This window comes from Erpetoichthys calabaricus, chromosome 11 (assembly GCF_900747795.2).
Source record: "Erpetoichthys calabaricus chromosome 11, fErpCal1.3, whole genome shotgun sequence".
Taxonomy (NCBI): Eukaryota; Metazoa; Chordata; class Cladistia; order Polypteriformes; family Polypteridae; genus Erpetoichthys; species Erpetoichthys calabaricus.
In genome coordinates this window covers 92,019,979-92,041,823 of record NC_041404.2, presented here as the reverse complement: position 1 = coordinate 92,041,823, position 21,845 = coordinate 92,019,979, and the positions used below count along the sequence as shown (strand labels likewise).

Sequence of the window (21,845 nt, the reverse complement as noted above, 5' to 3'; positions counted from 1 at the left end):
ATAATAATGAATAACCACACAGGAATGGCTCTATTCAATAAGGGCACGCACAAAAAGGTGAGCTTCAAAAGGGCGACCTCAACTGGGCACGGCGAATAAAGGCCCGCGTAAATAAAAGTGAGCTTCAAAAGGGCGACCTCAATTGAACGCGGCGAATAAAGGCGTTCGTAGATAATTTAGTTCAAATGGCTCTGGAATATGTGAAGAGCAACAAAGGTGCAGATCTACTCGTAGTCGAAGGCTACACATTCAGAAAGGAGAAAACTATCAACGGGAAACACAATGCACTGAATATAGGATTGGAAAATGTTCGTCTCGCTGTCATACCAAAAATGGATTATTCGTCAAGAGACCATCTACGCACAACCATGTTCCAGATGTGGCGAAGATCGAAACAAGGAAAGCAATAGTGGACAACACGATGTCCCCATGTACAACTCATCAAGGATGCTTCTTCCACTTCAGTCAGTGTCTGTGGCATCGGATGCAGCAGACACCAGACATCGTTCAGCGATATACGACTGATGCTAAGTTCGCTCTAGGTCTTCGTCATTTGGCTGCACTGGTTTTCGATGCTGACGTCTTTGAAGAGCTGATGGACGTGCCTTTCTTTGTCAACAATTACAGAGACATCAGCGACCTGCTTGGTTACTTCAAAGACACATGGATGGACGCCAATCACGACGCAATAGTCCGTTAGAAGTTCATGCATTAATTAATTGGATGTTTTAATATTCTTGCTTTCACCTTTTTATATGTTCAATCATTGCCTTTATCTAATAAATTTTCTTCACAAATTTGTTCCAGAAATAGTTCGTTAGAAGTTCATGCATTAATTAATTGGATGTTTTAATATTCTTGCTTTCGCCTTTTTATACGTTCAATCATTGCCTTTAATAAATTTTCTGTAATAATTTTGTTGTGTTTGCCTTTATTCACTGGGCCCAATTGAGGTCGCCCATTTGAAGCTCGCCTTTATTCACTGCGCCCAATTGAGGTCGCCCTTTTGAAGCTCGCCTTTATTTACGCGCCCTTATTGAAGGATACCCACAGGAACAGTTCAAATTTTAATGTCAGTCCATAAAATGTTATGATGTATCCTCTGATTAAAACAGTATACAGTAATCCCTCGCTACTTCGAGGTTCACTTTTCGCGGATTCACGACTTCGCGGATTTTATATGTAAGCATATCTAAATATATAACGCGGATTTTTCGCTGCTTCGCGGGTTTCTGCGGACAATGAGTCTTTTTACTTCTGGTATTTGCTTCCTCAGTTGGTTTGCCCAGTTGATTTCATACAAGAGATGCTATTGGCGGATGGCTGAGAAGCTACCCAATCAGAGCACACAGTTAACTTCCTGTGTGCTGCTGATTGGCTCAGCGACGGAGTGCTGCATTAACCAGGAAGTCTCATCTCACTCATTCAGCATTAACGTGCTCTTGCTACTGCATTCAGGGGATTATCACCTTCATCATCATCATTTTTACTGCGCAGCATATTCATCACCATCATCACGATTTCATATTGCTTAGCAGTTGTCCCTGTTATTAACAGAGTAAAGGGTGGGTTGTAAACAATACAGGGAGGGTTTAAAAACGTCCAAATACACGTTAAATAATTAAATAAATATGGTGTCCCTACTTCGCGGAAATTCAGTTATCGCGGTCGGCCTTGGAACCCATCTCCCGCGATAAGTGAGGGATTACTGTATGTATACAGTATATAAGGGGCAACATTCTCAAGTTTGCCGAAAAACATACTAATTTCATTACTTTACATACTAAAACTTTTTATCACTCACATCAGTTTTCAAGGTGAAATTTATTTTCATGCACTGAAAACAAAAGTCTAAAATTCTACAATGTGAAGTAATAAAAATTGCATTTTTCACAACATATGCAACATTATGAATAAAATATTTATTTATCGATTAACAAACAAGAGTTCTGTATGCTGTAGTTACAAACATGCACATTGTCAATCACATACTCTTTCTCATCTAGAAGTTATTCAAATATTTAAAACCATTTCTAATTATTTCAAGCTTATTTCACTGATACACTGAAATGCTACTGAGGCAGACTCCAATAATTCTAAAAAAGTTACACTAAAGATATGACTCATTTCTCTGCTTCTCAATATTTAAATAATAACACTGGGAAAATGTGTTACATTTACTGATCCTCTTTTATTTATTTTCTGGAGAACCAGACCCAGGTGTGAGGCAGGGCACACTGACAATTATGTACCAAATACTATTTACAGTACAATAATTTACAATAAATACATTTCCAAAGGTTGCATTAATAGGTGTTGTGTTTCTTATTATGTTGAGGTTTTCTTTGCAACAAAAGCTGCTGCTACCTGATATCTGAGAAGATTTCTAATGTATCCTCAATCACTGGGTCACAGTATAGCTTGTAGAGTGTCTATACTCCCCTCCTTTAAGCCTCCCTTTCCTTTTCATTTCACTGCTGCTTGTTCTCCTTCTCAAACTGGAATTCTGTTTTACAGGAAACACATGCCCTTAGGCCAGCACCAGAAAGACAAATTTTGTGAGTGTGAGTGTGACATTTAATTTTTCATATGCATACCTATTTTTTTAACAAATTATATTTTAATAAATGAACAATAATGTAGTTTCATACAGAATAAAAATTAGAAACCCGTTAATTTCCATACTTTTAATTAAAAAAAATAAATATATATATATATAAAAAAACACTTTTTAAAAACCACGCTTATATTAAGTTAAAAAGTGTACTAAAAAGTAAAAAAGAAGTCTCTCATGCATCACTCTCCAAATAAAAGGTGGGCGCTTTTGCTAAGATTTTAAGAAGTGTTTTTTTGAATGCTGATTGTTGAAAAGCACCCACACTTTTATTTTACGAGTGATGTATGACAGACTTATTTTTTACTTTTTAGTACACTTTTTAACTTAATATCAGCGTGGTTTTTAAAAAGTATTTTTTATATATATATTATTTTCAACTTTTTAGTCTTGGGTTTGTTTTAGTTCTAGCTATTACTAGCGCCATCTATTGGTGAAATTTTTAACTATTCTTCATATGAAAATTTAATTCCTTAATTAACATGGATTAATTGATCAATTTGTGAAACTGATTATTCATTCATGTATTGTCATCGGAAGTGAGTAAGTGTGCAAAATTTTAAGTCATTTGGACAATAGGAAGTGGGGTAAATATCGATTACAAGATTTGTACCAGACAACAAACAGGTGAAGTTAATATAAAGCGTGGATAAAATAATTAAAAATAAATAAATAATAATAAAAAAAAAACACACCGTTCAATGCTTGAATTTCATGTGGGGCAAACAGGGTATTTCCCCTCAGAGTTACAACAAATGGAGGGTTTTATAGGCTTTGGGGTATTTCAACATGATTTATGGTAAGATGATTTATTTAATCTTGTGAACATACTAAATTTATTAACTTACAGTTTTCTGTCCATTAATTGAAAAATAAACAGTGCTTATAACTAATACTAAAAAATATAATTCATAATATTTGAATTGGCATTAAATTTTTAAAGCTGTTTTTATAACAATACACTTTTTAATTCAGGTCGGTCAGAAAGTCACTTTGTCAGGTTTATGACATTTGTTGTCATGAGACTGCATCAGTGTATGGACATTAGCTGGCTAATAACACTTACTGAAGATTAATATCAAATTCAAATTAATTCTGATATGAAAATGTCTGTCACCTGAGGCATTATTTGTACTTTTCCCTTCTTTTTTCAGATTTTCCCAACTTTAAAGCTACTTTTAATAAATTAAACATGTGGTCCAAGATTATTATATCAGAATTAATGTAAAACAGCCATTGTTTTATTGTTTTCAAGTTACCTCACACAGGTAATCATACTCGGTTATGTCTGTAAAACAGCCATTGTGTTGTTTTCAAGTTACCTCACATAGGTAATCATACTTGGTTATGTGTTGTGTTGTTTTCAAGTTACCTCACACAGGTAATCATACTCGGTTATATCTGTAAAACAGCCATTGTTGTGTTGTTTTCAATTTACCTCACATAGGTAATCATACTCGGTTATGTCTGTGTATTAACACTGAATTAGTCACTGAACTGGACTGACTGTAACTGGAGACGCCATTACAACCAAACAATAGTTTGGTTTCAAAAAACCCAATGAATAATACAAATTTAGTATTTGGTGATTCGTTTTCAGTAATTAAGTATGCTGCTTCTATACCCCTGCTAATCTGAGAGATTACGTATTTCTGCTAAGAGATAAATGTGGCATTTTTCAACTCTAAGTTACTTCTTCACCATCATGATATTAATTTGCCACATAGAATTTGTTTCTAAAGTGAAGAATTTGAACTATTAAAAAAAACACCTAACCGGTACTTCCATTTTAAAACGGAGTTGATGGGACCAGGTTCCAAACATGAAAATAAAACCCTTAAAACTTACCAAATACATCCACTTTGAAACAGCAAAAGTTTTGATATTTCTGAGGCATGCTTGTGATAACAAAAGTAACATGAAAGTAATACATTTTATCATAGATTGTCTGTACCACTTCTTGAGGTAAAGATTTGTTTCCTGTTCGCTAGTCTGCTTACATTGTTGGTGGAGTTCTGGCATTCCCCATAGATGCATCAGTATTTGCCAAATTTCCATAGCTTCAGGCTGCATATTATCCTACTTTTGTCTTTGCAGTTCTGTTTCTTCAGTAGTTATATTCTGCCATGACCTGTAACAATTGATGTTCTACAGAAACGTGAGCTGTGTCTGATACAGTGGCAGACCTGTCAGTATGCCAAGAAATCATCTGATTTGAGTATGAACTATCATGATTAATATTATTTGCCTGCATGGGTTGCACAAGTGTACTCAGTGTTATTTTCTTATGTCATGTGTATTCCTATCATATTTTTATAGGCAATGCTGGCACATATCAGATTTTTTTTTCTGCAACACCACCTGCTTTTCACCAATTATGTTCTGTGTTATTTTACATGGCCTACAGAGTGCTAATCAACACTCAGCATATTCAGGTCATAAAATGATTTCTTCAAAATGTCACATATATTTGTCTCTTTCTTTTTGTCCAGTGCTGCATTGACATCATGCACCAGAAGCTTAATCAGTGTGGCAGGAGCATGCAGGTGGCCGGTTGCTTGTGCTATAACAAGCTTGACCTGGTAGTGACCAAAGCACATGTACTGTGCAAGGCATGTACGAAGTCCATGGACAAAAGAAGAGTGTTCATGGCTCACCTTGCAGAGAAGCTTCGTCGTCACTTCTTACAAGAGAAGGCGATGGATAAAGCAAAAGAGAATGCAACATTGACAAGCTTCGGTTCCAAGACTGCAGCTTCCCAGCCAATTCAGTGTAATAGTAATGCAGCACAGAGACAAGTGTGTACATTGCAACAGGTACACATGTCGTAAACGTAGAAAGGATGGTCCTTGGTTGTGTGTGAACTGTTAACATTTGAATCTGGTGATTGCATATAGCACGGAACTGACCTCTCTGTACTGTTCTTTCCTCTACATGTCCTGGAGTACAGCACTGTGCACCAAAATGAGGAGACTGCATGGGCAAGATCGGAAAAAAAAAAAAAAAAGCGGTCACTGATTACAAGCACAAGAAGGCATGCAAATGAATATGAATAATATGAATAATGTTGCATCAGTGCCACAATGTTTTTCGAAATCTACTATACAGGTCATAAAATGAGTTATTCCAAATATCATATATACATATATGTCTCTGTTTTTTTGTCAGTGCGGCTTTGACATCATGGACCATAAGGTGCATTCTAATTCAGTGTGAGCACGAACACTCCATAAAACCGAATAAAAAAAAAAATTAAAGTGACGGTTAGATACGAGGAAGAGAGATTCACCAGCATTTGTGTGTCAGCTTTTATCCCTCCAGTTCAGAGAATTTCCAGTTCCATTGTCTCAAAACACCACTCACATCTAAAGTTATTCCCAGTTTGAGATAAAAAGTAACCATGTCAGATCGGGGGCAGGGGGTGGATTTTATATTGTGATCGTGACTGAGAGAATAAAAGTGAAAAAAAAAAAAATAACGGTAACTTTTACAAGTACTATAAATTTACACCGGCCATTACTGACACAAATCAAATGTAAGTTTTTATTGTATAATATTAACAATAAGAGCAGCTCACTACTCAAAATAGTAAATTTGCCGGGGAGCTGGTTTCGAACTCACGACCTCCAGATTATAAATCAGCGGATCATACCGCTATACCACAAAAAATGTGGTATTGTACTTGCACCTTTTCTGAAAGTGTTTATTTGATATTTGGCCATCAGCCTTCACACATTATTCAGTTCATGTCTACATTTTGTTATTTATTACTAAAACATGAAAAATGTTTCTGTTTTAGTAATAACACATCAAATTATTTCCCCTTACAATTCTGGGTAGCTCACTCCCAGATTATCAATCAAGGAAGGAACTGGGAGAACTTCTTGCCCATTCTGAGGCGGTGGGGGGATGGTATAGCAGGCTGCTTGCTGCTTGGGCTTATCGACACATTTAGAAGACAAAAGACGGAGAGTTGCGAAGGGATTTAAGGTGTGCCAGATTTACATGTTTTTTCGTTGGCTCTGGTAATTCTAGTGTTAATACGACCGTTTTGGTGGTGCAGCGGTAAGAACTGCCGACTCGTAATCAAGATATTCATAGTTCAATCGCACACGGCTCGGTTTTGAGTAGTGAGCTGCTCTTATTCTTACTATTATAGAATAAAAACATACATTTGATTTAAGTCTGCAACAGCCGGTGTAAATTTATGGTACCTGTAAAGATTAGCGTTTTTTTTTTTTTATTCAGTTTTATGCTCTCAGTCACGTTCACATTTGCCCCAATCTGACACTACTGTTTTCAAATAAAGACGTGCTATAGCAGAGGTGAACTCAGATGAGGATGAGGATTCTACATCGGAGAAAGAGAACAGAAGTGTTAAGCAAGCTATGCCCTAGCACTCAAAGAAGTCCAGGGTCATAGTTAAAAGGAGCACCTTGTTCTCAGTCAGGCGAGTCAGAGTGGGTAGGGGAAATGGAACACAGTCTTCTGGGAGGAGTCGTGGAGAAAGAAGAGAAAAAAAGTCTGTTTCACTGTGCAGGATTGTGAAGCATGTAAAAGGTATTTTTGTGAATAAAAACACATTTATTTACACCTGGGACTGTCTTGGTGTGGTTATGTCTGGGGTTTGGTGTGCAGCAACACCCCCTAGTGCTCACAACATGCACATGAGATTAAATGGCAACTTTGGATTTCTAAATATAATTATTGAACCAAAAACATTTTGTTGTTCTGTTGATTTGATTCAACGGAAATACATTGGTTACTTGCAAGAGCATTTTGCAGATTAAATTATTAAATTTATGGAGTATATAAAAAAATGGGGAAATAACCAAGGAACTCCTTTGCAGCTTGTGCTTTGCAAAAGGAAAATGCAATCAGTGTCTTCAAAAGCGAGTACAGTATTTCACATTTACTGAACATTGCTGGTGAGCAATTCCTATAAAGACAGCTCTTTCTCTAAATTATCACTGCTCAAGAAGAAGCTGAGGCCAGCTATGAAACTATACAAATTGATGTTGTTTTTATAGTATCACTTAGAAACAGGTGGAACTGCTATCAAATCTGATTTGTGATTTGTTCCCATTTTATTTTTTAATTTTTGTGGAACCAACCATGAAATTTAATAGTTCAGTTAGTTCCTGATGAATGTGGATCTTAAGCTGACCTGAGAACAGCAAAACAATGCCATGGTGATGATGTGGTAAGCGACTTTAAAATATTGAAAGAACTAAAAGAAATGGGAAACTTGTGCAATGCAAAACAGAGTCAAGAAAAAAATAAAAGCTCAAATAGGAGATTTAAAAAGCTACAAAAAAAATATGTCATAGTTTTCTCCATATACAGCATGGACTGTAATATTTAGTCCTGGGGGCTCACTATAGGTGCAGGCTTTTGTTCCAACCATTTTCATAATCACTGAGTGATTTTAACTCTGAAAAGTTTCACTGTATATTTACTAGATTATTGTTTGCTCTTATTCATGTAGGGAAATGCAGTATTGTAACATTTAAACTTCTAAAAAAATGTAGAAATATTTGCATTTTTGACATAGCATTATATGCTTTCATTCTCTTTTGACATTTTCCTAAGAAACCCCCTTTTTCTGTGGCTCCCTTAATTGTATCCCAATAATGACAAATAAACAAAGATCATAGTAGACATCTGGGCCATTGACACTGAATGCTGAAAGACATCAGCTTTTAAAATCTCTCCTAAGCACATTAGTAAAAGTCACCAAAAAACCATGATGAAAACTATGATCACAAAGACGAAAACCTTTAAAATCAAGATGAAAAAACATTTCTATAAACAGGTATAAATGCATGCTACATTTGAATAAAAAATTAGCAAACCAAATTTTGTAATTTCTGGTGTGAAATCAAAACAAATAAACCTGGAAATAACCACTTGCTTAATTAATTAAAGCAGGAGTCCAATTAAAACCAGTGTTGGTGAAGACAAAACATGCAGGCACAATAGACTTTTGACTGACAGTGAGAACCACTTATATATAATACATAATGTGTAGGTAGAAACGCAAAAATGCACCACTTACATTTCGTATAATCTGTGCTCAAGTTTTTACTCAAATTGGAAAAATCACCTGAAGCCTGGCCATCAGGATAAATCTGGTTCCTAGTGTTTGTGGAAAAGCAGTAGTTATTAGATTAGATTTAATTAGATAAACTTTATTAATCCTATGGGGAACTTGAATTGCATAAAGCAGCAGAAACATAAAATAGAATACAGATGCAAAGGACAAATAATACAGCCAATCAATCAATCAATAAACTTAACGAGTACATCAGGGGAAAGCAATGAATTTCCTGATAGCAGCGGACATGAGGTCCTTAGAATTTTTTGTCAGAAAAAGTATAAAAAAAAACAAACTATTAAGGTGTGTTTGTGTTGAGTGATTAGAAGTTGCTAAATTATTTATAATCTGAATGGTGGCTTCTTATGGTTGAGTTATATGTGTATGTTCTGGGTCATTTTAGACTGTACATGTTTTACCATTATTCACTCTGGTGACTCAGGGTAAGAGTAAGATCACTGTCCCTCTTGTGTTGGTAAAAGGAAACTAAAGGATGTTTGTGTCAAGAGGGCCGCCTAGCTGTAAAACTGTCTGCTTTGATGGCTTCAAGATTTGAGGGGAAAAAGTCAAAGTGGAAAACTGACAACAATCCCGCAAAATTCTGGAAACTCATTAGACAATGCAGGAATAGTAGGCTCAATATTGCCCAAGTTGATCTCAGCATGGATGAAGAAATGTGGACCTCGTCAAGAGATGGAAGGAACTTCTTAACACAGTGCATACACTCTCCTGTAAGACAATGCCCTCCATTTCTTATCTTAGAAACATTTGATTTTTAATTTTGATTGTGTTTTTTTCAATATGTTTTGTGTGTAAATAACATAAAATAATTATGCAAAGGTGGATGAGATCCAACTGGAAAAGCTGACAGTACTAGATCTTAAGAGGATATCTTTGTTAACACACCTAGTTGATATTTTGAATGTTGCATGGGTAGATGTCTTAGGACTGGCAGACTAGGGTGCTGGTTTCCATATTAAAGGGGCCAATAGGGATTGTTCCTATTAATGAGAAATCACACTCGTCAATCTTGCTGAGAAAGTCTATGTCCGAGTCCTGGAATGGAACGGAATTCCATTCAAAAGATGGCAATAAGAAACAACATGAATTTTTAATGGCCATGAATAATCGAACTTCTCTTTGTCTTTGAACAGTTATTTAAGACAGCATGGGAGTCTGGCCATCCCAACTGTGCTTTGTAGACTTTGAAAAAGCTTATAACAACTTATAACAGTGTGCCATGGTGCGGGGGCCGCAGCTGCATGCCATTTGGTTCCTGTATTTGCAAAGCAAGTGATTGCATATTTGCATTAGGTTTAGTCTGTTTAATGTGGGTGTCAGAATCTACCAAGGGCACATCTTGTCTCTCCTTCTGTTCATGATTTTCATGGACAGGATATCAAAGTACAGATAAGGCTTAGAACATAATATTTCATAATGCAATAAAACTAAATACATTATACTGTTTGACTATGGTAGTAAAGCATATTAACTTGCTTAGTACCATAGGTGAAGTCACATTTGAGTATCAGAGAACAATCAAAGGCTGATCATTCCTGTACTCCATTTATGGGAAAGCTTACTTACAAATGATAGCAATGCAGCTTTATAAAAGTTAAGAGAACTTGCATACACTGCAATGGATAGGCCTAATGTTGTCACTCCACAAAATATTATCATCAGGATAGAGCTTTCTTAAGTGATGTCAGGTCATGTTGTTGTAACAACTTACCCAATGCAGCTAGCTATTTTAAAACATCAACAAAAACTTTTAGGACTACTTGGTATTCAATATTTGTTACCTTTATGTGGCAGCATTTTAAAATGTCATTATTCAATGTATCTTTTTCAAGAATTTTTGACTAATGATTCCTACTTATTTCCTGCAGTGCCAAGTTACTGAATACCTAACACTATTGAGTTTGTTGCTTTGAGATCTCTCATTTTTAGAAGCATTAATATTTTTTGAAATTTGTATTATTTAGTTGTATATAGTTCACACCAGAGCTTCAATTTCTCGTGTTAACTTGACCTCTTTCCATTTTTCACAAATGCCAAAATCGTCATGGAGTGCAGTACAGTGTTGTTGAACTAAGTGTGGTATTTCTCTCTTTAGCTGTGCTGAAACACTAATAACATTCTCCAACATCACTTAATGCACCATCCAGTGAAGACACCACCATTTCCCAGAAGTCAAGATTGTGGTCTGTGTAAAATTGCTTGACTACCAAAGCAACTGAACAGCTGAAAAATTCCATCAAAATAAGTTTTATACACTATGGAATTTTTGGGTTTACATTTCAAGTGAAATATGAGACATTTGTTGTTAGATGCATCTGTGCTTTCATTGGTTGTTAACCTATGAAAATCTGATAAATCATTTCTTTCTAAACAATTCTGTTGATAATTTTCAAAAATTCAAAATGTGTCATTTTTGCTTTGACATTTTAACATACTTTGCCATATGTCCAGTAACAGCTTGAGATGAGAGCAATGAATTATTCAGTCTTAATTGCCAGCAGCACACAGTTGATAAGTGCCAGCATCTCTGCATTTTGCTACATTCTTGTTCATCTTAATTTTCAAGGAGCGTACTCAGTAACAGTGTAGCTATAAGAAAAGATTTTTGTGCCTGAAGCTTTGTACATGTGATTTGTTTTAATAAGTCAAGTTTCCAAATGTTGACCCAGCTTCTTTCATTAGAATTTTTCCCTGGAACTTTTACATCATGAAAATACAAAAATATAACTCAATACTTTGAATCAAATATACATGTTTTACATAACAGAATATATTTTAAAGTATAACTTTTTGGCAAAGACATTTGTATGGTTTCATCAAGCTGCCTCTCTAAATGAACTTGCAATTCTTTTGAACTTAATTCCACCCACCTCTTTTGAAACAGCTGAACTTTTTTTTTTTTTTTTTAAGATACATGACTACTAGAGGATAGATATTAATTCTCAAGTGGCAATAATAACGCACACAGCAAAGTTGGGCCTTTTGCTTTTTTTAGTTGAAGGCTGCTTGTTTTATCTTTTCTTAGTAAATGTTTTGTACACTGTTTTATTTCCTGTGTATGCTAATTTCATAACATGAGTGCATCCAAGTGAGGGAAATTAATCTTCATTCACACCTATGGCAGTGGCCTCTGGATAATAAGTAGAAAACAGGATTGCAAGCATAAGCACACAAAAGGAGAGTCCTTCATGGGTTTGCTAGACTCACACCACATGAGGACACTTCAAAGTAGAGACATTGCTTCCCTAGCATGAGAAGATCTAGTTAAGATAGTTTTACCATGCCTTCTGGAAAATGTCAGGGACTCCTATTTTGAATATTGCTTGCTTCTGTTGGGGGATTTGATACCCTAAGGTATCCATTGGGTTCATTTGTTTTTGAAATATAGTTATAGTTTTAATTTTGATTTGTAATTTGGGCCATTACATTGTTGATTCCTGTTGCTAGGACCATCCTGGAGTGGTCGTGTACTTAAGAGGTTTGTGGTCTGTAAATCACGACGCAAAAATTCATCTACATGTATGCTTCCCTCATTGATTCGAAAACACTGAAAATATTTTAGAAAAATTTTCTTTGTTTCGTTTTGCTGGTTTTTAAATTCTCTACACTCCTGATTTTGTCTTGCAATTCTTGGTTTAGGTTACCGGAAATTGTTCTCCTGGTTCTGACCCTCTTTATGTTTTTTTGACTATACCTTTGTGTTCTACTCGCCCTCTAAAGTCTTGTTCCTACTGGGGATAACACCAAATGTGTAACAGGCACAGCATACTGGTGAGGGAATTTATCTTTCAGTTCACCATGGAGCACCTGGACATATGCAGACAATTTTTTAAAAGACAGCACATCCCTGACCATCCCTGAGTTCCCAAAATTTAATGTAATTAAATTGCAGAAGTCTAGACTTTGTTTTTCCACAAAGTTTGAGTCATAAACTAAATCTCCATCGTACTACACTGGTAAGTATGATCAATTTATTGCTTAAAGAGTGCAAACAAATATAATTTTTGAAGCTTAAGATAGTCAGCAGTAAAATGAGATTAGATTTTATTTCAGCAACCTAGAGGGATAGCATATTCCTTTTAATTTTCATATTTCATGGTATGTAATATGACATGTGTTGCGGTCTCCTTTTATGTGTTATGTATAAATCATTACATTTTTAGTTTATGATTAGCAATGAAAGTCAATACAGTCACACAGTATATCTCCAGATTTATCTTTGAAATTGCTCTGCTCTAAGCCTCTTAAAAGAACATAAAGTAAGGCCAAGATTAAGTTATTTCAGTTACACAGTTTTGTTCTGTGCACCTGGAAACACTCGAAGCAGCCTCTTATCAGTCTGTGATGGCCTCTGTCACTTTTGCATCAAGGAGCATTTCTAGAGACATTTTTTCAAAAAAGTGACTGGCGAAGACAGTCCTTGATAGGATTGTTCCTTGTCTCTATCTTATGGGAAGAGACTAAATTTACAATGTATTACCCATGAGATATATAAAACAATGACCATAAAAATTAAATAATCTAGGTAATCCCACTGTAAAGACTGAAAAAAGTATTACCTTAAGAAGGTGGAACCTAATGAATAGTGTTCTGTTTCACATTACCTCAATAACAACCTCTTCAACCTATGTTTGTTTTAATTATTAGTATTTAAACAGTTATTACATTTTCATGCATGTAAAACTTAAAGACCACTGATGTGTGAAGGCTAAAGAAATTTAAAAGTGCAGTATCAGGCAAGTTCACACAATTGATATATTATTAATTGTTAATGTCTTTTCAAAAGTATTTATTTAGGATCTCATCAAAGTTTGCAAAATATGTTTGCATCACCTATATTTAGAGTTGCACAAGTAAGCCGATTGAATATTTGCTGTTTTTGTCATTTGAACTATCACATAACATTTCATAAAGACTGATATCTTATCTTTCCAACTCCTGGTGGACCTAAGTGACTGTTCCCTTGCAGAAGCAGTCCAGGTATGAGAGATTATGCCATATCCTATTAGAACCTTATTGATTGTAAACTGTGTAAGCAAGCTGGGACATAGGTTCAACTAGCAGGAGGATGTTGTTGAATGTTTTGGACACAGCTGGGGAAGTGATTAAATGCTCCAGCTGATAGAAAGAAGAAAAGGTCCCATATAGCCAGGTTTAGAGGAGCAGGTATGGTTTCTTTTTCTTTACTCATACCATCTCAAATCTTGGATGTAATGTTCCTTTTGACCAATCCTTCAATTTATATATGAGTAATAAGCCTTTACTTCTTTCAACATTATGATCTCAAAATCTTTTGTTTTAGGTTGGGTTAACAAAGAGAGAATCACATCACAACATGTAGAGTGAAATGAACATATATACACACATGAAATTAAGCAAAGCCCTTCATGTTCTCATAAGTATTTCTTAATTACTGAAGATGATCTTGTTTTCTTTTCTTCTTCCCTAAGTCTATGTCTGCAACATCCACAAAATAGGATACGTCTTTAAATTAGGAAGAGTATTTATCATGTCAACTATGATTACATGCTATCAGCAATCAAAAATACAAATAAAACTAACTCTGTGCTTCAGATGCCTGCAAGTGTTTTTTTATTTTTAATGATCCAAATACAATGTCAGTTCACACTGAGCAAGCTGTAATTCAAAGACTCTGAATCTAGAAATCATTGTCCTTTGTAAGTCTTTTGGGTACAATTAATAATACTCATAATATAAATGATAATCAAAAATTACAATTTGGAAGTAACAGGTTGAATAAGATGTTTACTTCAATACCCGCCAGACACCCTATCCTCAAAACTAAATTACATTGTTGAACATCACGGTTGCTGTGATGTGAGATTTTACATATAACTTGATAAATATTTTGTATGTCTTTATTTGTAATTTAGGCAAAGCAAAGTAATTTAGTGTTACTTTGGTGAGAGGCATTCGTGTTTGCCCCCTTTATGACAGAGTTTCTTTGAATTTTACGACAGGATTTGGGGTGTGTGCTTTAAACCAGTTTGGCGAGTGTTTCTCTGCTTTAGTCTTTCAACCCCCCACAAGAAAGCCATAAAGACATATGGTCTTGGGGGTGGAAAGTTTTAAGATGCTGTATTCCCCCACTGGTCTGAAGTATGGCAGTTTGGAATTGGCTTGGATCAGAAGCTTTCAAATACCATGATGTCCTATTGGCTGTAGGAGTTGGAGTTTTAGGAATTCAAAATAGACTTAAATTGCAGTGGGCTAGTTTAGTGGAGGGCAACACGGTGGTGCAGTAGTAGCGCTGCTGCCTTGCAGTTAGGAGACCTGGGTTCGCTTCCCAGGTCCTCCCTGCGTGGAGTTTGCATGTTCTCCCCGTATCTGCGTGGGTTTCCTCCGGGCGCTCCGGTTTCCTCCCACAGTCCAAAGACATGCAGGTTAGGTGGATTAGCGATTCTAAATTGGCCCTAGTGTGTGCTTGGTGTGTAGGTGTGTTTGTGTGTGTCCTGCAGTGGGTTGGCACCCTGCCCGGGATTGGTTCCTGCCTTGTGCCCTGTGTTGGCTGGGATTGGTTCCAGCAGACCCCCGTGGCCCTGTGTTCGGATTCAGCGGGTTGGAAAATGGATGGATGGATAGTTTAGTGGAAGGTGTGGACTTGTCTCATTTTGAACCACCAGATCTGATGACATATGAAGACTGCAAAAAGCTAAACAAACAGTTGAAGCAAGCCGGAGCAGATACAAGTCATCAGAAGCGCATCCAAGTTCTTCAGATTGTCTTTGAAATAAAGAAGATATGTAATGGACAAATGGTCACGGACAACTTTTAACACTGGGAGAGTTCTTCAGATTGTCTTTGAAATAAAGAAGATATGTAATAGACAAATGGTCACGGACAACTTTTAACACTGGGAGAGCAAATACTGCAAATCAAAGCACAAGTTATTCAACAGACTCTTTAAACAATTAAGACTGTTTATAAAGACATGGTACAAAACATTCATCGGGGTGGAGTGTTGTGATGTGAGATTTTACATATAACTTGATAAATATTTTGTATGTCTTTATTTGTAATTTAGGCAAAGCAATGTAATTTAGTGTTACTTTGGTTTAAAGGCATTCGTGTTTGCCCCTTTTATGACTGAGTTTCTTTGAATTTTACGACAGGATTTGGGGTGTGTGCTTTAAACCACTTTGGCGAGTGTGCTTTAGTCTTTCAACCCCCCACAAGAAAGCCATAAAGACATATGGTCTTGGGGGTGGCAGGTTTTAAGATGCTGTATTCCCCCATTGGTCTGAAGTATGGCAGTTTGGAATTGGCTTGGATCAGAAGCTTTTAAGTACCATGAAATCCTATTGGCTGTAGGGGTTGGACAGAGAATATATAAATCTCCTTGTTCAACCACATTCTCTCTCTCTTACTAACCAACATCTGAAAGAAGCATCTCTTGCTAACCTGTGATGATGAAGACAACACAATGAACAGCACAGCTCAGCGGCCATATAGAACAGACATGTGGCAGAAAGCTGAGCACCAATGATGCCTTAACTAGAGACATTTAAGTAACTACAAGTCTGTGTGCCGCCTGAACTACATATCACCATTTAATCAGGTTGTATGGTTGCCAATATTCAAATGTACTTTGCATTTTGTTATTATTTATGAATATTTCCAATACTACATTGTTTTATGTGTAACTTAACTCCTGTTTGTCTTTTTACTACATCTAATTGCCTGAGGTTATAGATACAGAAGGGAAGGTGGGGATAAGTTATATACAATAATACCTTATAAACAGTGGTAAGTCTGTGAGATTAGGCATTCTGACAAAGGCTACATATTAATAATACAATAGGGGAAAGTAGAGCAATATATTACTCTACTAAGACAAAACAATGGTTTATAATCACATTGGCTTTTTCAAGATAATCTATTCATCATTTCCTGAACCAATTTATTCTATATCTGGGTCACTGACAGCCCATATTTTGGTATCAGAAGGAAAGCATGAACCAAACCTAGTTGGAGTACCAGTCTATTGCAAGACAATAGGATATGCATGCTTACATTTATTGAGAGGGACAATTTACATAATGTGCCAGGCGATTAACTGGCAGCTCATTCAGAAATGGCAGCCACCCAGTGCTCGCTATTGCTATAATAAACATTGGATCCCAGCATCTCTAAACTGGATAGATTGGTTAGAACACGGATGAAAGAATGTCATTAACATTACGCAGTATTAGAATGTGTAGTAATTTAACTACAGTGATCTATGATGTCTTACCTGTCTTAACTTGACTTCAGAGTCATCCAAATAGTCCAATTCACAGTCTGAGTCAGACTGTGGTTCATAATCCCGGTACTTCATACGTTTAAACTACCAAGAAGAAAGAAAGAATGAAGGGGAAAAAAAGCTTAAAATAATGAGAAGCATGCAAGATAATTATGGGAACTTGGGTGTAAAAAAGAAGAAAATCAGGGGGGAAATTGTATGAAGCAAAGAAGAAAAGACTGGAGTGGTAACAAGGATGAGAAAACAGAGGATAAGGGAGAAATAATATGCAGTGCCACTGTACCTCATCAAGCTGCCACTGCTTTTTAAATGATTCCATGAAGAGCAAAAATGAAATGTAACAAATAAAAGAAGATTAAATTATAGAAAATCAAAGTGATAAAAAAAGAAGTATCAAAGAAAAAACATCAAACTAATTCCCAAACAGTTTGCAAAGTTTGGTTCACTTTCTATGTAGGTAATCAATCTCTCTCTCTATTATATACACAGTGTATATAATATAATAAATATATAAGTATAATATAATATATATATACAGTACACCCCCAAAATTCACGGGGATTACGTTCCTAGAGCACCCGGGAATTGTGAAAAACCATGACTTTTGGATGTGGTTAAAAAATGCCTTTTAAGCGCCTATTTTTATAGTTTAAACCTAAATACAGTATGACCCCAAAGCACTTTAATTTCATTGCAAACTCAGCTTAATACATTAATACATTACCTAAAAATTACCTTAATACATTACCTAAAAACAGAATGTAATGGTAAACCTGTATACTGTACAGTACTGTACTGCTATGTCTCCCGCGGTGCTAGAACGTAAAATACCGATGTTACCGCTATACGTATTGTAATTCATGCAAGCGTGTTTTCTTTGGTATGCGCTGTTGTTTTCTTTGTTATAAGTAGAGGAAATACATAATAATTTCATATAATTAAAATACAGTAAAATGTACAGGTACTCACCAATGATGAATGATATTGATGATGATGATGAAGTAGCTGTGCAGTACGATGCGGAGGATTTAAAACTCCTCGGGTGGCGCCTCTTCTTCAGGCGCTTCAGGAGGAGTCATATCTTTGGACGGGTCTTCTTCTGGTGCGGTTTTGTGCTGGCTTTTCTTTATAGGTTTCAGGAACATTGTGATGGGAAGTTGCTACATTGTCTCCTGTAGCGAACTGCTGGTACAATTTCCGTGCTTTCTCATGGATGATGTTACCGTCCAAGGGGATGTTCTTCTCCCTGCAGTTGGCGATCCACAATGCCAAGGCAGATTCCATCCTGACAATATTTTTATTCCTTACGGTCGTTACCTTTTTGGCACTATCACAGAAACTTATAGATACGGTACTCCAGATCGCTGCTTCGTTCTTCTTTATGTAGCATGCAGTGCTTTCATTAATGCCATAGTGGCGTGCCACTGCAGCATAATGTTTTAGTTCCCGGACCAAATCCAGTAGTTCAACCTTCTCCTGGAGTGTTTTAAACTTCTTCTGGCACTTAGGCTCAATGTCAGAAGCCTTAGAAGGTGCAGCGCATTTCGACGACATCTTGTGCGTTTAAGAATAACAAAATTAATACAATAACAAAATGGAAAACATGAGGACACTCAGCTGGAGACATGTCACAGGGCAGCAGTCAATCAGCAGCAAGAAGAAATTAATAACGCTCTCGGATTGGCTACTTTCACCATCCCAAACTGCGTTTCCCTCAGCAGTGGTAAACCCACTCAGCTGGAGACATGTCACAGGGCAGCAGTCAATCAGCAGCAAGGAGAAATGAATAACGCTCTTGGATTGGCTACTTTCACCATCCCAAACCGTGTTTCCCATAGCGGTTGCTTCATGTTCTCTCTATAGCACAGTATTGCCACAAAAAAAGCCATAAAAAATTGCGGAAGATATTTGTGCTTTCTGCTAACAATGAATAGTTAGGTTCTAAGGAAAAATCCGCAAAAGACTGAGTCCGCGAACCCTGAACCGTGACTTCGCAGAGGTCTACTGTATATATAATAAATTATATATATACAGTTAGGTCCATAAATATTTGGACAGAGACAACTTTTTTTCTAATTTTGGTTCTGTACATTACCACAATGAATTTTAAATGAAACAACTCAGTTGCAGTTGAAATGCAGACTTTCAGCTTTAATTCAGTAGGGTGAACAAAACGATTGCATAAAAATGTGAGGCAACTAAAGCATTTTTTTAACACAATTCCTTCATTTCAGGGGCTCAAAGGTAATTGGACAATTGACTCAAAGGCTATTTCATGGGCAGGTGTGGGCAAGTCCGTCGTTATGTTATTATCAATTAAGCAGATAAAAGGCCTGGAGTTGATTTGAGGTGTGGTGCTTGCATGTGGAAGATTTTGCTGTGAACAGATAACATGCGGTCAAAGGAGCTCTCCATGCAGGTGAAAGAAGCCATCCTTAAGCTGCGAAAACAGGAAAATCCCATCAGAGAAATTGCTACAATATTACGAGTGGCAAAAGTTTGGTACATCCTGAGAAAGAAAGAAAGCACTGGTGAACTCAGCAACGCAAAAAGACCTGGACGTCCACGGAAGACAACAGTGGTGGATGATCGCAGAATCATTTCCATGGTGAAGAGAAACCCCTTCACAACAGCCAACCAAGTGAACAACACTCTCCAGGGGTTAGGTGTATCGATATCCAAGTCTACCATAAAGAGAAGACTGCATGAAAGTAAATACAGAGGGTGCACTGCAAGGTGCAAGCCACTCATAAGCCTCAAGAATAGAAAGGCTAGATTGTACTTTGCTAAAGGACATCTAAAAATGCCAGCACAGTTCTGGAAAAACATTCTTTGGACAGATGAAACCAAGATCAACCTTTACCAGAATGATGGCAAGAAAAAAGTATGGAGAAGGCGTGGAACAACTCATTATCCAAAGCATACCACATCATCTGTAAAACACGGTGGAGGCAGTGTGATGGCTTGGGCGTGCATGGCTGCCAGTGGCACTGGGACACTAGTGTTTATTGATGATGTGACACAGGACAGAAGCAGCCAAATGAATTCTGAGGTGTTCAGAGACATACTATCTGCTCAAATCCAGCAAAATGCAGTCAAATTGATTGGGCGGCGTTTCATGATACAGATGGACAATGACCCAAAACATACAGCCAAAGTAACCCAGGAGTTTATTAAAGCAAAGAAGTGGAAAATTCTTGAATGGCCAAGACAGTCACCTGATCTTAACCCAATTGAGCATGCATTTCACTTGTTGAAGACTAAACTTCAGACAGAAAGGCCCACAAACAAACACAACTGATAGCCGCTGCAGTAAAGGTCTGGCAGAGCATTAAAAAGGTGGAAACCCAGCATCTGGTGATGTCCATGAGTTCAAGACTTCAGGCTGTCATTGCCAGCAAAGGGGTTTCAACCAAGTATTAGAAATGAACATTTTATTTCCAGTTATTTCATTTGTCCAATTACTTTTGAGCCCCTGAAATGAAGGGATTGTGTTAAAAAAAATGCTTTAGTTGCCTCACATTTTTATGCAATCGTTTTGTTCACCCCACTGAATTAAAGCTGAAAGTCTACACTTCAACTGCATCTGAGTTGTTTCATTTAAAATTCATTGTGGTAATGTACAGAACCAAAATTAGAAAAAAGTTGTCTCTGTCCAAATATTTATGGACCTAACTGTGTATGTATCTATAATAATATATATGTATATATATATATATATATATATATAATAATATATATATATATATATATACATATATATATATATATATATATATACATATTTTATATCTATACTAATAAAAGGCAAAGCCCTCACTGACTGACTGACTGACTGACTGACTGACTCATCACTAATTCTCCAACTTCCCCTGTAGGTGGAAGGCTGAAATTTGGCAGGCTCATTTCTTACAGCTTACTTACAAAAGTTAGGCAGGTTTCATTTTGAAATTCAAAGCGTTAACGGTCATAACTGGAACCTATTTTTTGTCCATATACTGTAATGGACGGGGGCGGAGTCGCGTATCGCGTCATCACGCCTCCTACGTAATCATGTGAAACGCCTATCGCGGAAGTTAGTTCTAGACCCATCAGTGATAGGTCAAAATCCGCGATATAGAAAGACCATATAAATAAACATTTTTATAGTTTAAGCCTTAAAATACCCATCCCACACGCTTTAAACACATGTAAACTTATAAAACACACTTTGTTGACACATATGATATGTGGATGTCGGACTAAGGATATGAGTAACATCTCTCTATTATAAAACATTTTAAGTTCATGCAAGACAAGGCAGTGAGACAGGAAAACAGCTGCTGTACAGGCTTATTGACACGCAGAGCGACAAGCAGCACAAAGTCCACTTCTCCTTAGCGTGCATTCAGCAAGCCTGCTTAATCCCTTACCGCTTCACAACGCAAAGTGGCAGGAGCATACCACGCCTCGGAGAGGGGGGGTTTCAGCGAACGTGCGTTCAGCCCTCACACACCCACACACACACACTCCTCCTCTACCTTCAGAACGCGCAAAGCGACAAGCAGGCATTTTGGCAGAAGCAGCACAAAGTCCACCTCTGCTTAATGTGCGTTCACCTGCCCCCCTCTTCACAAAGTGAGTGGCAGACACATCAACGTCTGATCGCTGCGTGTAGTGTTGCTCTGCGGTGTTAACAGTGTAGAAAGTGTTTAAGAGCATAGGAAGTGTTTATAAGAGTGTGGGAAAGGTTAAAAAGAGAGACAGAAAGGTTTATAAGAGTGTGGGAAGGGTTTATAAAGCCTTAAAATATATATAAATAATAAAATAAATATAGGTCGGTACTTCACGGATTTTCACATCACGTGGGG

At 36.8% G+C, this 21,845-nt stretch overlaps 1 protein-coding gene across 4 annotated transcripts in view; it reads right to left on the bottom strand.

Moving 5' to 3' along the window:
* The window catches only part of LOC114660724 (synembryn-A-like), a 284,885-nt gene that overhangs the window by 184,860 nt on the left and 78,180 nt on the right, over positions 1–21,845 (bottom strand). The window contains exons 4-5 of one of the 4 annotated variants that reach the window (XM_051933704.1): positions 17,279–17,296; positions 16,987–17,079 (exon numbers count right to left, since the gene is read on the bottom strand). The exons of 1 other annotated variant lie outside the window; for it this stretch is intronic. In XM_051933704.1, the coding sequence (XP_051789664.1) occupies positions 16,987–17,079; positions 17,279–17,296 (111 nt within the window). The remainder of the gene's footprint in view (positions 1–16,986; positions 17,080–17,278; positions 17,297–21,845) is intronic. 2 more of the 4 variants (XM_051933705.1, XM_051933706.1) reach the window with 2 other exon arrangements.